A 20055-nucleotide genomic window follows, 5' to 3' on the forward strand; every position below is an offset into this window, starting at 1 on the left:
AGATTATCCCCAACGTTGATCCCCTTGAATTACCACCATGCATCCACAGCAATATAGGTTGGATGTGGTTGCCTTAAATCAATTTGGGTTCTTTTATCACGGGTCTGGCTATATAATGATGCATTGGACACGTTGCCATGTAACCAGGATAAGCTTGAGTTATATCCCTTCTCAAAGTGTCCACGGCAAAGAATGTGACTCAGATTTTTATTTTGCCTGTCTAATGGGGTTAATGATTGAGCTGTCTCAAGGAATTCTGTCTGGCTCTGCTCCTTGGCGCACATTGGCTAGCAGGATGCTTTCAGTTCCTTGTTGAAAGACTATTCGTGAAGCTTTAAGATGCTCTAGCAAGGACACGATGAACGTTCTGGTATCAATTCCAGAAAGTTTGTTTAAGTGTAGAAGGGAATGCATTTCCAAATGATTAAACATCATACATAAGCTTTTAACTGGACGTACAACAGCTGTTTTTCAACATTTTGCAAATATGTGTCGAGATCCCCTACTTCATACCCGTGTCTCAATGGGATACCCGTGCCTGCTACGCACCAACCGCATAGTTCTTAAGTCCTCCATTTAAATCTCTAGCTTGTCCATGTCCTTTGCACCCGATTAGTAATGTTGAGTGGGATATACTTGCTAGTTTATCTGTCAATTATCATAAATAGGCTTTTTGCAATATGGAGTTTATTTTTTACAGGTTGAGCCGTTGAGGTACGTGCAGGAGCATATTTGAAAGAGAATTCTAAAACTGGCATTCAAGATTCCGCTTTTCTCCCAACATTAACAAATTGGCATCCAAGTACCACTTATTGCAATATCACAAATTGAAAAGAAAAAATTATTACATGAGGCAACACCAGTTCACCCCGAGGAAAATTGACGAATCCATTTTTAGTTATTTTCGAAGAAAAACAAAAATTTAAGCACGAAACAGCCAACACAACCACTCGATGCACATGAATGAAATTTAAATAGCCCATCTCCGCAAGTTGAAGCTAGTGCTGCAACTTTTTCTGCAGACTCCATAATGTGCAGGATCAGTATTAAAAGCTCGTAGGTGGTGAAAAGATCTAACCGTTGAAACTGAAGTTGCCTGGTTCATTGTAGTTAAGCTCTAATTGCCCCTTCTTTTCAATTTGGAAGCCTCTGATACGTACTTCCTCAGCAAGAGAACAATCCTTGTAGTCAACAGCCCTTATCTCCCAACCTTCATTCTTCACGTGCCCATTCAACTTCACCTGAATAATTATTAACTCAGTATCAGTATCTCTCTCTCTCTCTCTCTCTCTCTCTCTCTCTCTCTCTCTCTCTATGGTCATTTCAATCATGAAAGCATAAAAGAATCTACAATGAAAGGTACCAAATTGACTTCAACAAGCTAAAAACAAAGACCTGAAAAAATCCTATAAAAAATAAGCCATAATTCTCCGTCCATACTACCAAACAGGACAACAGAGTAAAGCATGATTCTTTAGATGGATACATTTGCAAAATTTTCGGGCGTGGTAATTGAGCAAAATAAGCATTGATTCTTGATTGATCCTGTTAATCACATCCATACAGTTAGCATTGCAAATATCAGCTTTTGTGCTTAATAGTCACAAACAAGAGATTTACACACATGTATATATAGAAAAATTGAAATCAGTCTGGCTGCCTCTGTGGTCGAATGGTCTCTTTTATCTCAATTTTGTGTCACATAAAAACTGTCGCAAAAAGTGCATTTTGTTGCTAAAATAGGGACCAAATAATTGTTGTCGCTAATGCACCTTTTTGTGATGGTTTTTAGCAACAGAAAATAAATAAAAGAAAAACGCCATATATATATATATATATATATAGGAAAGTTAGTAAATACCAGACCACTATGTAAGAGATAAAAACAAGACCTAATAAAATTTACTAAAGCTTCTTTTTTTTTGGTAATCTAACTTTAGAGAGATGATCTTAAGAGTAATTCAGTGAGAAACATACATTAAGTTCATTTTTTACTTAATGTTTTTTTAACCATCAAAAAATGAAAGGCTCTTATCACATCAAAATTTTGATAGTAGAAAAGTCAATTCTTTTACAAAAATAACCAATGTTGTAAGAAGCGTACGCTTCTTACAAAATAAAAGTGACTCGAGGTGTTTTTTCAAAAAAACGCCTTAAGGCAGGGGTGTGAGGTGCACGCATCCCTGAAGCATGCGCCTCATATGGTAGAGGCGTATGCCTCCATCTGTGGTCGTTCAATGCTTGAGGCGTATGCCTCAAGGACATCTCCCCAACATTCTGTTCTCTGTTTTGCCGCCAACCCATAGATCAGTTGAGGATCACGGCAAATCGGTGGAACATTTGAGCAATCGGCCACCGTGGTTATCTTCCTCACATCCTAAGGAGTTTCTGGACAAATTTTGAGGCAAATCCGACCACAGACCGCAGAGAAATCCTACACGGCCAGAATCCGGTGGAAATCGGCGGCGATTTCCAGAATTCCACCGCCAGTTGGCGGCAATGACCCCAATCTCGTTAGAAATTGGGGAAAACTCCAAATCTGGTGATCTGACTTTCGTATAATCTTTTCTAAAGTTGATTTGATCAATTCCTTGCATTTGATTTGGGGATTTTCGTTTAATTCGCCTGAAATCGAGAAGAATCGAAGAGGAGCACGGTGGTCGCCTGTTCTATCCTGCGACAGTTCGAGGTCTTCCATAGGGGTGTGATTCTTGTAGAAGCATCAGATTGAGACCAAATTTTGAGTGTCTATTCCTAATCATATAACGAAGCTATGGACCAATTTTCAGCTCAATCGGAGGTCGGATGAATTTTATAAAAATCTGCGAGCGACAACAACTCCTGAACCAGCCTGTTGCTGCAGAGACGCCTGAAAACTCTGAACGAGGCAGAGCCTCAAGCATCCCCGATTTCGCACAGCAAATTGGGGCAAATTCCCTCTCTGGTGATACGCTCAACCATTTTCAGTTGTATCGTCTCCTTTCCATTCTAAAGGTGCAACGCTCTACCATTTTCAGTTGTATCGATCTCCTTTCCTTCCCTCCTCTTCCCCTTCTAAAGGTGCAAGTGGGTTTGATCAGGACCAGTTTTGGGTCAAATTTTATGAGGCTCTCTTCTTTGTCAGGTCTAGAAAATGGGATTCAATTCCCTCCAATTTAAATTGGGTTTGGACCGGCGGCAAGCATGGGCTTGCTTCTTAGTTATCTTGATATGGCAACCATTGTTCTTTATTGATATGCTTAGGATTGTAGTAATTTTTTTTCAGTTTTGTTGTTATTTTATAAATATTATATAATTCACAAATTTGTCCGTGAAGCTTACACTTCAATTAACGCCTCGCCTCGCCTCGCCTCATAAGAGGTTCAACGCCTCGCCTCGCTTTCTCGCCTTTTACAACATTGAAAATAACTTAAACTAAAATATGATTTACATTAAATTAGAGTTTATAAACATAGTAAGAGGTTTACATTTTGCTTAGAATACTTTTTAACACAACTTTAAGAGGGCCGGTGGCCTGCCTCAGCTGTGCAGCTGCATCCCGATTCACACACCCGATAAATATATATATATATATATATGTAGAGAGAGAGAGAGAGAGAGAGAGCAAGGCAGTACTTATTTTCCCACATCCGATGCTCTTCGTTCATTCAACCTTATAAATATGATGTCTGTATAGCTCTACATCCTATGTTGTCAACAGCCTAGGCTTTTCTTGTCGACAACTTAAATTCGGTTCTTTGTTTTTCCTCTTATTCTTTTCCTTCTTCTGAGATAATTCTTTTCTACTTCTGTTTTTTGTGCAGTATTTTCTTTTCTCTTGCAATAGCATTAAATTATATGTGCATGCAAGGATAAACACTTAGAGCAATGGTTGGAAACTTGGAATTATAATTCATATGTTATTAACTTATTATACTTCAAATATTTTGTGCTAAGATCTTCCTAAGCTAAGCAGACTCTTCTATTTTGCTGTCGCACCAGAGTCGACTTGACGCAGCCTCAGGTGTGGCTCCGACTCGCACCCGAGCCCAGTCAACGCGAGTCGGATGTGGTCGGCCGTACTAGACTATATTCGTCCAATTCCGAAGTGCACCTGACTAGCATCAAACTCGAATCGGGTGCGGTCAACCTGCGTCCGATCTAAATGTGTCTCATTTTTTCGGTCTTTTGTTTTAATTTGTTAAAATATAAACGAAAAGGGGGTTAGGGCTTTGACTTTTTCAGTCAAAGCCCTCACCTCTGCTTCCTTTGCCCATGCCTGCTGTGCAGCTTTCTCCTCCTTTCGGCGATCTTCACGTTTTTTTAGTGACCGGCAGGCAATCTTCCACAAGCGGCGACAGTTTTTAACCTTTTTCCGACGACAAGCGGCATTGATTCAGCCACCATCCAACAACAAGGTCACGAGAGGCAATGCTGCACTGAGACTCCACCATTGCCATCTCCTATAGTGACAAGAGCCGCTGCGCCTCCACCCAAATCCGTTGCAAAACAAACAGATTGAAGCTGAAGACTCTGAACTCACCATAACCCAACCACACGCTACATTCCGGCACGAGGAATCGCTCCATCTGTTTGTTTTCTTGCTGTAGCCTTGTGTGTTTGTCTTTCATTGCATCTCTTTTAAGTTTTAAGTCAATTTTACTGCTGTTTGATACTTTCATATCATGTCATCGTGGTATACAGCCTATATGCCTAAACAGTATACGGTTCTCAAGTTCTCATGTTCTGTACTTCTGCAGTTCTGTGCATCATGGAATACACTGCTGAGTGGTGGACTGCAATTGCTATTATTGCTGTATACATTTTAGCATTTTATTTTAGATGCTTGTTCAGTTGTTCTTGAATCTACTATAAAAGTTTCAAAGTTCAACTAACAAATATATATTGTCAGCCATGTATATATACTTTGCAAGTGATATAGTGATATATTGTCATGTTATAAACTTACAATATATAATATAATCTTTTGCATGTATGCATTATGCAGCCGACCACCGGGGTCTGTCCTTTTGAAGTTTTAACTTCAAATCTTCAATTTCTGCTTCTATGATTCTATCATTTTTTTATGCTCTATGTTAGACTGTTAGTATGTTATATTACTAAATTACTATATATAATATATGTTGTTTTGATATTTTCATATGCAATAATAATAATACAAACATGCACATGCTGTTATCTATCTATCTATATATATATATATATATATATATATATATATATATATATACAATAAATTAATAATAATAATAAAATATCATCGCCGCACCGCCACACCTAAATTTTTTGGGATGTGCCTCTCCGGCACCCACACCCGCACCTTGCACCTATATGACATAGCTTCTAAGTCTATAACTTGCTGATATATGTAATTATCATCTTGATACTTTTTCTTCTTTAAGAGAATTATAACAGAAGATAATTTATGGCAGGGTTAATAGGAACTATGATAAGATTGAAGATTTGTGTTCCCATTTTTTTATTAGATTAGTAATTTTCAGTTTTGTTTTAGGATTTCGAATTAATTTAGAAATTAGAATTAGAGATTCAGCAGTTAACATTTAGGAAATGGAAAGATTTTGTGTGCTCTATAAGTTATAACATTTAAAAACATTTAACTGTAGACATTTTTTTTGCTATATAACTTGCAAAACTTAAATTGTTCAACTTTATTAACTTTGATTTTTCAAACATTTAGTTATGTTTATTATCATGTTATGAAATGTTTAACTTGTTTGTGTTATCATGCACCTTAATTGTTTTGTCGCTATAAGTTGACAGTTACAGGTTTTCGATTAAGAAATGCTTCCATTTCATTACTAGCTTTAATAATTACCATTTCATTTTAAGGGTTTCCCTTTTTGAGGATGTGCTGATTAATGTGCCTACGCTCTAAGCTCATTTAACTATTTAGGCACTGCCTTTATAATGTATTAACAATCTTTATGTGACTATGTAACTCAGTATGCATATGTGATTGTATATAATAATGTTTAATATTACATTTTATTAGTTTTTGCATTTTCTTTTCTTTTTCTTTGTACCACTGAAACAGTCTTGCCTAGACATCAAGCAATCTAATATATATATATATATATATATATATATATATATATATATATATATATATATATATATATATATGTACACACACTCTCTCTTAATGAGACTTTGTTATTTATTTGAATTATTTTCATGTAACTGTACGTGTTTGTGACTTTGTGTATGTCACTCTACATAATGACATTTGTTTGTTGCATTTTGTTGGTTTCTATATTTTCTTGTTTTTTTCTTTTTCTTATACTAAAGTGCTCTAGGCTACTTATAGTCCACATCTTCCAATTAAGTTAAAAGCATATTTGGATGTACTTTCAAGGAATCTGATTAGTCTCAAGAATAAGTTGTCTAGAAGCTACTAGTTACAAAAAGTAGATTCTTCAACCCTGATCCAAAACTAAGCACTCATTGAAAATTGTGGTCAATATTTAGAAATATTCTTTGATGAAAACTTGCATGCATTTTACAACAGACACAAAATCATTTCCAGCAATTTGGAGAAGCGGTTTTTCTTGGAAGTTTCTCAATAGTTTTCCTTGGAAGTTTCTCAATAGTTTTCCTTGGGAAAACCTTGAAAATTTCAAAAAATTAAAAAATATAGAGGATAATAGAAAAAATGATGGTTTACTATTGTACTTAGAAAAAATATTCAAAAAAACATTTTAAATTACATAAAAGATAAAAAATAAATATTTGAGTTCTGTTAAAAAAAAGTAAATATTGTGATTTACCAAATAGTTAGTTTCTGGTGATATTTTTGAAATATAATTAGTTTTAACTGCTTCAAAATTGTGTAATATCTCCACGCTTTCAAAATATCAGCAATATTATGCCATGGATTCTATATGCAGAAACCCAAGAATACAAGATATTATACATCATTTTTATGATCTATAGTTCAAAGTTTATGAACCAAGTAAATAGAGACCATTAAGTTTTTGACATATTCAAATATGATGAATGCATCAGAAAATTAGACACCGTATTGATTCTAAGATCTTTCAACATGTAGATCATATATGCATGATTATATTTGTGAAAAAGCGAAATGGTTTTAGGGCTGACATTATTATATGGCAGGATCAAATGATCGCTATATCTCAATTTGCATGTTTTCAGCAAACAAAGCAAGAGTTACAATTTTTCTGCAAATGAAGCGTATGCTTTAGCTGGTCTGACAAAAAATATGATGCTTTGGGAACGTAACCATGTATACATATTGTAGTACCTCTGCATCCTCAACTGAGTTGACAATTAGTGCTCCGTCCAAGAAAAGATCCTCGATGAAAATATTGGGGCCCTTCAAGACAAAGGTGGACCTTTGGGAGATTCTGCAGCTCCTAACTTTTCTTTTCACATCTGCAAAAGTGATGGCCCATTTAGGTTTCCATGCAACCCGTGGCCAGACTTCCACCTCCTGCCCATTGTATACTTCAAGCTTGGGGTCTTCAATGTGTCCACCTGCCTGGTATCCAAAAATATTCAGCAAGTTGTGGATCTTTGCAACCCAGTTTAAGGTGACGTCTTATAAAGAAACATGTTCGCAAATAAAGAGCTCAGTCTGAAGATTCAAGAAAACCTTACAAGGCCATAATGTTGAGCACATATAAATCCTTTCATTCTTTTCAAGGCATCAGAAACAAATCTCTTAACAGTTAACACTATGCACAGTCAAACAATATATGGTGAACATTAAGATCCTTGTTTCAAATAATGTTGACCATATATATATAAATCATTTCCATTTTTTCTGGATTAAACTATGAAAGTAACCTTAACTGCAGGAGTCCATTTCTATTCAAGCCTACAGCCATGTTCGTAGCTCCTTTCATCCCCATATACTTCCATGACAAATAGGTCAAACTATAACTGGGCATGGAACGGAAATCATTATTTGACATGCAAACTGAAATGTTACAAATGTAATGCTTAAATAAATACAAAGACATAATATAACCATGACTTGGTGAGATTAATTCACCAAGAACATTTAAAAGCTAATGGAAAGATCATTCTCACAATTTCTTACAAATATTGGATGTGTGATGTAAAGGCCAAGCATTTTTACCCAAGCTAATAAGATTACTCGGAAAAACTATTTCACCAATGATAGAATTGAAGGAAATGTTTTTCTTTTTTTTTCCTCTGAAAATATCCATACAAGGTTTTTTATTTTCGCTGCTAATTCTTCGGTTTTAGATTGTCCTTCAAGAAGCTGAAGATCTAGGTTATCAAAATGGGTGCATACTGAAGATAAGAACTTAAGACGAGAACTTGAGAACCTGGCATTCTAAGAGATTGTAATACAGCATGCCACTCCCAGTTGTTTTTTGTAATAATCAAGAATAATATCCAATAACATGAGCCTGCCATATAAACTGGTTTCAGAAAGAGCAGCCTAAACTTTATTAAATATTTTGCTTGCATACTTCAGTGAAATTAATATTATTACTGTAATCTGAAGAAAAATTTCTTTGTAGCTACCTTTCTCAAAATGAGGCTATTGGCCCTGTATATGGCCATCTCTCCAGTTGTTGCACTATGGTGTGGGTTTCCTTTAGGAACCTGTAATTGGATCAAACAAAGGAAATGCATAGAAGTTAGTGGATGGATGATAAAATGGATCCTAAGAACCTCTTCCAGGAAACAGTTTCCGTTCCTAAGCTCAACATGTAGAATGAACCATGTCAACAGACAGAGTCTAACTTCACTAATTGCTGCAAGATCCCAACGTTACAAGTTTGTATAAGATTACAGGCAGGAATATATTTGCTTTTTGGATGAGCATCAATCAAGTACATATAATGGAAAGGTGATCTTTACAAATACACCACATTATTGGCAGTCAATGGCACACCATATGGTTCAAATAGATGCTAATAAACAACTCTCAAGCTCATATTTGAGTAAAAATCACGTAATAAACATAGAAAGCGGCAAACTCAACAACTATCAACTACCAAGCAATTGTTAAATCGCTGGAATACATACAAGTGCAAAAACATGAAAAAACACATATGCAGAGGCCAGGAGACTCCTCCAGTTCAGTCCTTTCTTTTTTTTCTTGAAGAGTCTGCAGGAGATGCTATTTTAAAGTACAGTTTCCACACAATTATATGCTTAAGCCTTCCAAGACTTCTCTGGTTGAAAATTTGATCCCATTATCTACCTAGTTTTAGATCAGAATTGCATTATACTAGCTCGAGTTGTCATGCAAGCAGCGCCACTGACTGTTATATCTCATTTTATGGATCAGATGCTCCTACTTAGATCTAAATCTAGCTTATCATTAGAAGATCCACAGGAGACCATTACCACAGGGTACAGAAGGCAGGTTGAGGTCGGTTCTAAAGTTTGCTCTTCTGCAAAAGGGCCATCCCAAGAGATTGAATCAGCATCACATGCAGGACATTTGAACCTATTACCACTGCCTCAAGTATTTTTTTTAACCCTCTAATAACTTTTTCATATTCAATAAATTGATCAAAAGAGTTGTAATATTTCTTCAAGAAAATGGATAATTACAGATATCGTGCATTACATTTGAGAAGCTTTTTCACTGCTGAAACAACAATGAGAAGATGCATTAAAAACTAATGCTGTGGCAACCCAATGTATTACATAAAGCAGTTATCACAACCACTTCGTTAAAGTGCAACATGGATTCAACCAACAGGACTGTATGGATGGAACAGATCCTATATTTATAACTTCTTTTCCGATCATCAGTCTTAGACTATTAGTTAAAGTTGGGGGTACTTTGTCTCGTTTTTAACCAATAAAACAAAAAATGGCTGTTATGCAATGAAACCATGTATAATGGTGTGTATACACATGCATGTGTTCCTGTCCCAATGTAGGAATTACATGTCATACCCTTCCCACCAGTCACAGCTATTGAAAACGGAATTTTTGCAATAAAATGTTGTTCATCAAATTGTCAGATTAGAAAAAAAAAAAAAAAATCCCTGCCGAAAATATTTCAATGTGCATAAATAATGCAAAAGAAAAACATGGCTAAACAAATAACATCAGCAACACATACTGCTAGAATGCATTTCAAATTGTTTCAAAGCAAATATATGCAACAAGAACCTAATTGAAAGAAGAGTTTAGTAATGGATCAGTTTAAGTTGTAATGACGAAAGATGTACCTTGGCAGCATCTTTAGGGTTGTTCTTCACAGGTGCATAAGCCAGCCATGTGTCCATCACCTAAAGGACAGAAACTAGCCCATACTCAAAAAAAATTACATAGAAAGTGGGCAGTAGAAACTAGGAACCTAACAAGTGTTACCTAAAATCATTTTAGAAAAAATCAATTATTTTTATTTAGAAACAACTGGACAAGACAGAAAGTACAAGTGTGCACGAGAGTGACAATTACTTGCTAAAGTGCTAAGAACAAAAAACTTTCAACCAGAATGAGGCTTATTCCAGCGTATCAAAGTTACCTTCATCATATCTGGATTCACATATTACAACAACACACTAATGAAAAAATGAAAACAACAAAGCAGCATAAACCAAAAGAAGGATGAGCTCCTTCAATGTTTTCTCCAGAATCTGGACCACATATTATTTTTAAGCATTGTATGAATTTCACAATCTATTGCAGTAAGAAAACCTCACCGAGGCCATCAGACAGTTGATAACCTCTGATGAAAAGTTCCATTTCTAGGGTATAACACCTCCAAAAAATTTCAGGAAAATATCCTGGCCATATTATTCCTCTTCAGCACAAGAGATACATAAGCAATCACATGTTCCAGAAACATTTTGTAGCAGTAGAAAAAGAAAATGTTGCATCAAAGATCTGCATCAGAGCACAATGTTGCAGAAAAAATATCCCAGCCAATTCATTCCCCTTTAGCACAAGAGGTACATAAGCAACCATGTGTTTGAAAAGATTTCATAGGAGTGGAAAATGAAACTGCTGCATTGACGCCATGCATCCAAATTGGCAGAGATTTTGCAGCATGTACTAACCGTAAAACCAACACTGGCTGTCGGAGGTAATGTCTTTGGATAATCTTGCATCATACATTCCAAACGAGTTGAGGATTTAAATGATGTTTTTGTGGAATCTTTATACCTGAAAAATCATGATTGATGAGATGTAAGAAGGGGACAAAGACAATGATATTAGCCATAAAGTTTATTCACATGCTTGGATGTACTCAAAGAGCATCAAGGACGTTATCAACATTTTACACCATATTGCCATGAAAATGTAGGAGGAAAAAGTACCGGTAACTGGAAAATATCTAGCATTGGGTTTAAAATACATAAAATTGATTATTTCCCAAAGGAAAAAAATCACTTCGCTGTGGAGTAAAAAAGATACCACTAAATGAAAGACGATGGTCATAAAGAACACACCTTTTTTGTTTTCAGAACACATGAATTCAAAAAGATCTTAGAAAATTTAAACTTGTTGGGATTTGACATACAATGCATAAAGAGCAAAAGATCATTATGTAAGAATCCTTTGTGCTACTCCTTAAAATACTGAATTCTTTAAGCCAGCCAAACAAACAATTGTAGGAGACTAGGAGTGCCAGGATTTTAGAGTAACAATCAGACGTGATCTATAAAATACACTATAAAAGAAGATTATAAATAGTCCAAACCTAGAACGGAACAAGCAACTATAGGAGTGCCACTGTGCCAGGATTTTAGAGTAACAATCAGACGTGATCTATGAAATGCACTATAAAAGCCAACTATAAATAGTCCAAGCCTAGAACAGGTGCTAGACTCTGACAACCATAAATTGTCTTAAAATTGTGGAACTAAGTCTGCTTGAATGAATAAAATAAGTAGAAGTAAAATTTTCCAGCAGGAACAGGAAGGCCTCAAATTCGCCCAACTACCAGCTGGGATGATGTCCAGAAAGACTTGTGGCCATGTATAAAGGAAAAAAAAAAGATTATGTTTAAGTAGCTCCACATTCAAGTAATCAATCACCAGGTAGAATAATACCAGGAGAATAACAAGCAACAAATGCGAAATAGAATTTACAGTTGGAACAAGGTCAATGTGTGGTAAATGTGACGTAGTTATAGATCATGGAAATAAAGCTTAAGCCATACATAACAGGATAGATTGTTGGATTTATAAGAAAAGAGGAAGCAGCTCCATAAACCAGAAGCATCATTACCCCCTTTCAAGTTTCTATGAAGTTTTTTAATATTTGAGCTTCTAATTGTGTATTTTCAGTTCAATGACCAAAAACAATTTTTGTTTCCTTTTCTACATAAGCAGCATATTGCAACCCAAGTAGGACTGAGTTTCTCAGTCCATCTAAAACTTAAATGAATGTAAGATGAACTTCTTGAACCTGATATTTTCAAAAATGTAACATTAGATCCTAGAACTTCTGAAAATTGATGAGTAGACCTACTCAGAGCATAAAGCTACTCAAGAGTCAGAAAAGAGAAGTGCATAAGCTTCAGGAAATATTACTTTGGATTCACAAACTCTGCGATTGCACCATTAGTTTTTTGCAGTTCATCCATATATGGACTAAGTTCAAGTATAAGCTGCATCAAAAACCACATGCCTCAAGTTATTTTGTCATCATCATCTGAGATGAAGAATATCAATAGTAACACAAACACATATTAAAAAATTGGACGGATCATGGCTTATCAATCAAGGCTTATGGTCAGCATGTGTCAATATCTAAATTACAAACTAGAGTGGGAATAGAATGCTTCCAGACTCTAAAAATTCAATAAACTGTGAACCATTTCTCATGAGAAGGATGTAAGAAATTCAAGCACCAATATCTGAGTTCTGAAATCAGCATTCACGCAGGAATATAGAGAGAGAAAGAGTGAATAAGAAGAAGATGAGAAGAAGAAGCCATGACCAAAATGGTTTGCACCGCCTCTATTTATAATCTCATTTCCAGAATTCTAAGAGTCTCCAATTGTAGAATCCTAGGAGATTTCACAAGCTACAAGGACATTAATTACATCATAGAATCCTAGGAGACTTCACATATTACAAGGATATTAACTACAACATAGAATCCTAGGAGACTCTTCATATGTTACAAGGACATTAAATATCTTAACACATTTTACAAGGATGTGGAATCCTAAAGACTCCTCTTCAACGTGCTGGTGAAGGATTTATAGTTTAACAAAGGAAAAGCATCATGAAAGTGAAATCATCAAGATTACCTGATTTATGTTACCAGGGAAAGGCGAATAACCAGTTTCATCATTCACATCTCCATCAGGATGCCCAGTGGCACGAAGTAAAGGATCAAGCTGATTATACTCCACATTGATTACCATGGTCCTACCTGATACACAACAAGTAGTCAAGTTCTAGAACTAAAAGTGAGTATGCATTTGTACGCAGATATTTCATGTCAAATTGATGTCTCGGACACTTTACATGGTTTAGACATGGCAAAGATTGAAAAGTTAAGACACCTGAACATGGCTATAATACACACACACACACATATGATAGGAGATTAAAAGAAAGGAGTAGTGTGTGTACACTTCTTTCATTTATGGTTAGGATGGAATAAGGGGCATGACTCGAACACCTAACTGCTTTCCATTTTTCTTTTTCAATTAAAAGGAAGAGTCTCCTTCTTCTGTCCCGCCAAAAAAAAAAAAAGAGGGTCAACCATTGCCCTAGTAGTGACATTATCAGGTTTAAAGAAGTGTTGGACTCAGATGCTTCAGGTTTAAAGTGTCTCTGCATTGGTTACGTATCTTTGTATTATCCCACAGCCCAATCTATTGAAAACCTTGTCCCATGGCAGTTGTAGCCTGGTTAGTTATGCATATCAAACAATCTACTACTTGGATAGACATCTTATTTACTGAAATCTATGTAACCTTGAAAATACATACATACATATATATATATATATATATATATATATATTTATTTATTTATTTATTTATTTATTTATATTTATATTTATATTTATACTTTTATATTTAAGATATATACTAATATACATACTTATGGATTTTATCTCATTTTTGCATTTTCCTTTTTTATGTATTTTATTTTTCTGCTTTTATTTTAGGTCAAGCATGGGTTTTGAGAAGCTGGGCTGGCAGTTCGCTAGTCCCAATAGCTAGATTTCCAGCCATTGGATCTGATTGACTGGCTGCCCCAGCCTTGCCTTGTTGTATATAAGGCCAATTTTGATGGCTTCCTGAAAATCAGAATGCAGTTTTGAGATGCATCAGACAAGTGAGAAGGAAATTTTGCTTGCTTCCCGATGTATCCAGAAAATTGGGTGAAGAAAGTTGGCTCGACCTTGAAAGGGTCTGACTTTCTTCACGTGCTTAACCAGTCAATCAAGGATTTCTCTGTTTCAGCTGCTTCCACCATTGCTCGCTGCCGCTATCTGTTGTCGATTGCAGATTTGCCATTGCCTTGGCATTAGGCATCATACGGATCTCACTGTTGTTAGTAGTCACAAGGCACCATTATTAGCTACGGGTGTTACAAGGATCTGCTGCTATCACTATCGCTACTCGCATAAAAAGAGGGTCTGACTACTGCCACAGATCACATCCCACCACTGCTTCAAGAAACGTATTCCATAAGCCCTGTTGTCTCACAGCATCCGGATCTTAAAAATCCTGAAACCCATCTGCAACGTACCCATTTCCATAATGAATTCAAGCTTCTCGCTCTCTTTCTCTCTCTCTCTGTTATATATATATATATATATATATATATATATATGTAACACAGGTGTGGCTTGGAGGGTAGCGTGTTGGTGTCGACTCGGCCCAACATGGGTTCGGGTACAGACACACAGATATGCTGCGTCCTGCTCTTTAACCGAGTCCAAGGACGTATCCATCCATTTTATGACACGGTCAGCGCTGAACGACTCCAATTCCATCTGCCTTCTAGGTTTTTTTTTTTTTCCTTTGTTTTGTTTTTCTTTCGCCATCCTTCCCTTCCGACCTCCTGTTCACTGCTGCGCTCCCCCTTCCAAGCGTCCTCAACCAACCTCGTGTTCTCTACTGCGCTCCCCCTCATTGGTGGCATCACACACAATTCTGGCGTCAGGTAACCCACCAAACTCCTCTGCTTTTGCCCATACCTACTCCTTATGCTTCTTCTTTCTACCTTCAGTTCCCTGTGTTCTGTTCCATTCAGCCGACTACGCCCAACCAACAAATCAATGACAATACATTTGTTGGATGAAATGGAACTTCATATTTATTTAATTTGTTAAATTTTAGATCTTGTATCCAATTTTGAGATCAAACTTGACTTGAATTGATGAATCATCATTGAAATGGTGAATAATACATTTTAGTTTGTTTAAAATCTTAGTAAATGTATTTTTCCATATTATTTAATATATGTGTGTGTGTGGGTGTGTGTGTGTGTGTGCGCGCGCATATGTGTGTGTGCGCGCGCGCATATGTGTGTGCACGCTTGTGCATGTGTTTTGCAGGCTGATTTGCTTGCCATCCACAGGATCTAGGCGAAGAGGTTTTCACAATTCACTATTGCTACTCGCATGGAAAGGGCTTTCTTGACAACTTATCATTGTATCATAAAGTTGTGCTGCCACTATCTCATGGTTGGCTACTAGTCCTAGTTGGGCTAGTCTGTCAGCAGACCCGCAAAAGGTCCAGCAGGCCCATAAGGGCCCAAGCGAAGCTCTTCCCTTGGCTCGGGAACAAACAGGCTGGGCCAGACCAGGGATTATATGGGACACAAGCTAGGAAATCTGTCTAATACCTGCCTGATACAATTTAAATTAATCGAGGCAGATCCAACTATTAAAAAGATACTATATAGTCAAAGAGGGAAAATGGGGAAATTCCTTTAAAAGTGTGGTATTTTCGAAAAAAAAGCGTAAAAAAGCGAAAAAGATTTTTTTTTTCAAAAAAATGGTCAAAAAGAAAAAAATGAATTTTTTCGTGTCTTTTTAGATGCTTTGTTTGGCTGACGGTGGCATTGCTTGTAATTTTTAAAGACTTTTAATGGTAGATACAGAATAATTTTAATAAAAGCTAAAACTTAAAAATTAAAAGCAAACAAAGGAATGTTAAAAACTTAAAAAGTTAAAAGCTTCCATCAACAAAGAGGAAAACTTAGTCAACAAACAGAGGGAAAACTCACCATCTATTTAGGGTTTAGTAGATTTCTGACTTCCGACGAGCGTTTCCGACCTGCAAACTCACTGACGTTTATCCTTTGGGTGATTTCTGGTGAGCGGCAGTCACAGGCCCACAACAGTGGTACTTTCTGGTGGAAAGGTGCATTTTCCAGCACCCAGCAGAAATCCGACTGCAGTCTATGCCCATGGTCTCCATCTGCGCTGGATTTTTCAATCTATTTACATTGGATTTTTCAGTTTGCTTTAGATTTTCTGTGTGTTAGAAACTGTCAGTTAGAAACTTTGTGCCTTGGCTGCCTTGGATTTTTTGTGCATTAGAAAGTTAGATTTCTTGTAAAGCCTTGGATTTGATATGCGTTAGAAACTTAGATTGACATTTCAAATTCTCAAGTAGATAAGTTATAACTTATATACGTATATTTCTTTGATTTTCTTTTCTTTGATTTTCTGTGCTTTGAAATAGTTAACACGTCCTGTTTATTTTTTATTTAACCGTATTTTTCCCGTTTTTTCCAAGTTCACCGTATTATATGATACCCAAGATCGCTGTTGAAAAACTCCAAAACGTTATCTATGATTATGTTCCTCTGTGATACAGGTTATTGCACTTTTACCCCATTTTACAATCAAGGGAGAAGGGAGAGAAAAAGGAGAAAGAGAAACAAAGGGGGATAGAGGGCTGAGAATAGAACAAGCAAAGAGAGAAGGAAAAGCATGCAATGAAGCAGTGGCCCATACTTACACCTAGGGTTTTCGTACTTCATCCTTAAGCCATCCCGCTCAACCTGTATTATAATAGGCATAGGCCTGAGGTCAATTTTTTGACCCATGCCTGGCCTGATGCCTAGTCCTAATTGCCTCACAACATTGCCGAATCCAATAGCAATGCAGACATCAAAAAAGAGATTTCTCCTTCCATGGGACGTACTACACTACTACTAGTTTACTAATCACCACCAAAGCAAGCTTCTCTCTCTCTCTCTCTCTCTCTCTCTCTCTCTCTCTCTCTCTATGAGTTGTTACTGTGCTTGCTGTCTGCCTTGATCTGACAGCATCAATGGCATAAAAAAAAAATCAATCTCACCATCTTCTGCAGGACCTGGGTGTTGTCGTCATCCACTACTCCCACCTTAGTGAACTTTTATGTTATTTCTTTGTTGAAGCTCACTATCAAGCCGTAATTTGTAGCTTGATCAAGTGGTCCTTGAGGAGATTTTTAACATTTATTTTTGCAATATCTGTTCTTATTAGTTCGATATCAGATATTTGATTGCATTCACATGCAATTGAATAATTTTTTTGTGAGGATGAGGGCTGTCTAGAGACTCAAGACTCATAGTAGCTTGCAACTGAGATGCAAATTAGAGGACATAACCAATCAGCAGTCAGCACTGACAGTTGTTAAACATATGACAGCTAATGAATGGAACCACAGCGCTTAACCTCTAAAAAGGTGAAGACAAAGATGTGTCAGTAACATCTAACTATATACATGCATATAAAAGAAAAATCTATCCTTTTGTCAAAATTGAAGGCTCAAAACCTAAGATGCCGAATGAAGTCAGGATCAATCTATCTTATCAGGAAAAAGCAAGCAGAACCATGAAATCATTAACAAAATTAAAGCAGACTTTTGAAGTCTATGTGAAACATGAAACAGAGACCATCTTCAACATTGGAACTTACAAAAATCACTCATATAAGGCAATAGTTAACAAGACTGTATTTCAAAGAATGCAGCATTCCTCTTACCAAATACACTCATGGTTTAGAACTATAAAATAAGAATGTCTTAGAAGCATGTGGAAGATGTCCTATGATGTGTGCTTCACACAGCATCTACCTATTATTTTGTGATGTTTATGCCATTCATGTTTTTCATAAAGTGCAAATTTTTGCCATGTTCTTATTTTTCTTTTCATTTATTCTGAATTTTAAATTTTTGTTGATTTTCAAGTTTGCAAATTAGTTTGCAATTTTTTTATGTTGTGTAATGTTATAACTTTTGGCCCAACTGATACAGGTAATTACATGTTCCACAACCTTTTTTTAACCCTCTAAATGGTTTGATCATCTCTCTGTTCTTTAGTGAACATTGGACATGCTCTTCACCATTCATTTCTTTGTGTTCTTGAAAGATATGACCCGTCTTTTTCTGCTAATTCATTCAAATAGTCAACTTGTCAATAAAGGTTTCCTTTAAATTGATTTAAACCTTGTGCTCCCATCCATATGGACAAACTTTTCTCTAATATAAACTTGAGTTTCTGATGCTTCATTAATGTGTGCACCACCTGTGCTTCAACAAGGAAAAGCATGGCTGGAAGACAGTCGCACTTCCAATACCTTTCCACCTCTACCTTTAAGAACTTGGAAAAATAGAAGAAGAAGAAGAAGAAAGGCAAATTTAGATAACATTACCATCAGCATGAGAGAGTCTTGTGATTCCACCAATAGCTTCTTTGGCTTTGCGTGGGACGGCGAGAGAATTCACATGATAGGACTTTGTAGCACTTACACCCAGAGAAGCAGGAATTGCCTGAATATTCCAACAAAAGATTAATATAAAGGTGTCTTCAATTTCTAGAAATGACTGAATAAAATATAGTGATACAGAACCTTGAAAAGCAGTCCATTTGTATCTTGGAAAAACAAAACCCACTTTAAACCCAATTTACACCTGAAACATCAAACACCATTATAATATATTAAAAATGAACTTTCCAAGTTGATCTATTTATGAATACCTGTGTTTTCAAATTATAAAAAGAAACGTAACAGCATTGAAAACAATATTAAGTGCTTATCCAACCATACCACTCATTCAGGAGGCCACTAGAATACAGAAGGGCATGCACATCTCCGTGTCCATGTGGTTTTGTCTACCAACAAAGAAAGAATTTTCAATTTTTTCATGGTTTAGGACCATGTACAACTTGAAGGATGCTGCTAATAGCCTAATACGGATTCAATTTAGGAGTCAGAACTGGGATTACCCAGATCCATACTCATTATAGATGTTGGGCACATACAAGGATGTGCTTGTAACAGTAGCATGCACTTAAGGGTATCTTTTGTAACAAAGAGGAGGGTATAAAATAAAATCAGGGCATGCCCAAACACTTGGCTGCCATGAGTATTTGTGCAACTTTGTGCCTCCGCTTCTGGTCCTTGCTGAAACAGACTCTGGTTAATCATCAAAATTCTGAGACTATTGAAACTCAGCTCATGCTATTTTATAAAAAGATGGAGAACGCAGTAAGTCATCGCATTTTCTGCTTTATCCCAGAGCCTGGATTACAAAACTAGTTAAGTTGCCATACCTGAATCTTGTATTTGTCATTTGGGTCTAATGCTAGGCTAGCATCATTATCTGCCAAGCATGCGACTTTTTCCTAGAAAGGAATCAAAAAACACAAGTGAACCTGCTGGACCTCAAGAGACCTTTGAGATGAGTCCGGCCAGCAAACTGGTACCTGCTTGAGGAGTATAACCTGGGATGAGCTCATCCCAAAGTAAGCATTTGATTCCAAAAGCTTTAGGGTACGGCTATGTGTATCATCAGATGTCATTATGACCAGAGGAATCTGTCGTTGACATGAACCTAAAAGCAAAAAACATTAATTTAGTCCAGATTAAGCAAAGATAAGCATAAGAATGGGAAACACGTGAAATGTAAAAGAAAACTCTTAAATATAACTATAGAAAATTTAAAAAAGAAAAACACAATATCAAGGAAAAACAAAAATGTGAAAATCACATTCTTCTAAAAATGTGAAAATAAACTTACTGAGTTTTTTTCGCATATTTTATTTATAAACTGAAGCTCAGGGCATTATCATCATCACAAAAAATTTTAAGAAT

General features: G+C 36.2%; 1 protein-coding gene across 9 annotated transcripts in view; it reads right to left on the minus strand.

Moving 5' to 3' along the window:
• Positions 1–731: 731 nt before the first annotated feature.
• The window catches only part of LOC116261024 (UDP-sugar pyrophosphorylase), a 36203-nt gene continuing 16879 nt past the window's right edge, over positions 732–20055 (minus strand). For all 9 annotated transcript variants that reach the window (XM_031639660.2, XM_031639600.2, XM_031639627.2 and 6 more), the window contains 12 exons: positions 19668–19795; positions 19515–19586; positions 19009–19073; positions 18811–18871; positions 18613–18730; positions 13250–13374; positions 12525–12601; positions 11046–11151; positions 10212–10271; positions 8542–8622; positions 7286–7522; positions 732–1241 (listed from right to left, as the gene is read on the minus strand). In XM_031639660.2, coding sequence (XP_031495520.1) covers positions 1074–1241; positions 7286–7522; positions 8542–8622; positions 10212–10271; positions 11046–11151; positions 12525–12601; positions 13250–13374; positions 18613–18730; positions 18811–18871; positions 19009–19073; positions 19515–19586; positions 19668–19795 — 1298 coding nt within the window. In that variant the 3' untranslated portion in view covers positions 732–1073. The remainder of the gene's footprint in view (positions 1242–7285; positions 7523–8541; positions 8623–10211; positions 10272–11045; positions 11152–12524; positions 12602–13249; positions 13375–18612; positions 18731–18810; positions 18872–19008; positions 19074–19514; positions 19587–19667; positions 19796–20055) is intronic.

The sequence above is a fragment of the Nymphaea colorata genome, chromosome 1 (genome assembly GCF_008831285.2).
Source record: "Nymphaea colorata isolate Beijing-Zhang1983 chromosome 1, ASM883128v2, whole genome shotgun sequence".
Taxonomy (NCBI): domain Eukaryota; kingdom Viridiplantae; phylum Streptophyta; class Magnoliopsida; order Nymphaeales; family Nymphaeaceae; genus Nymphaea; species Nymphaea colorata.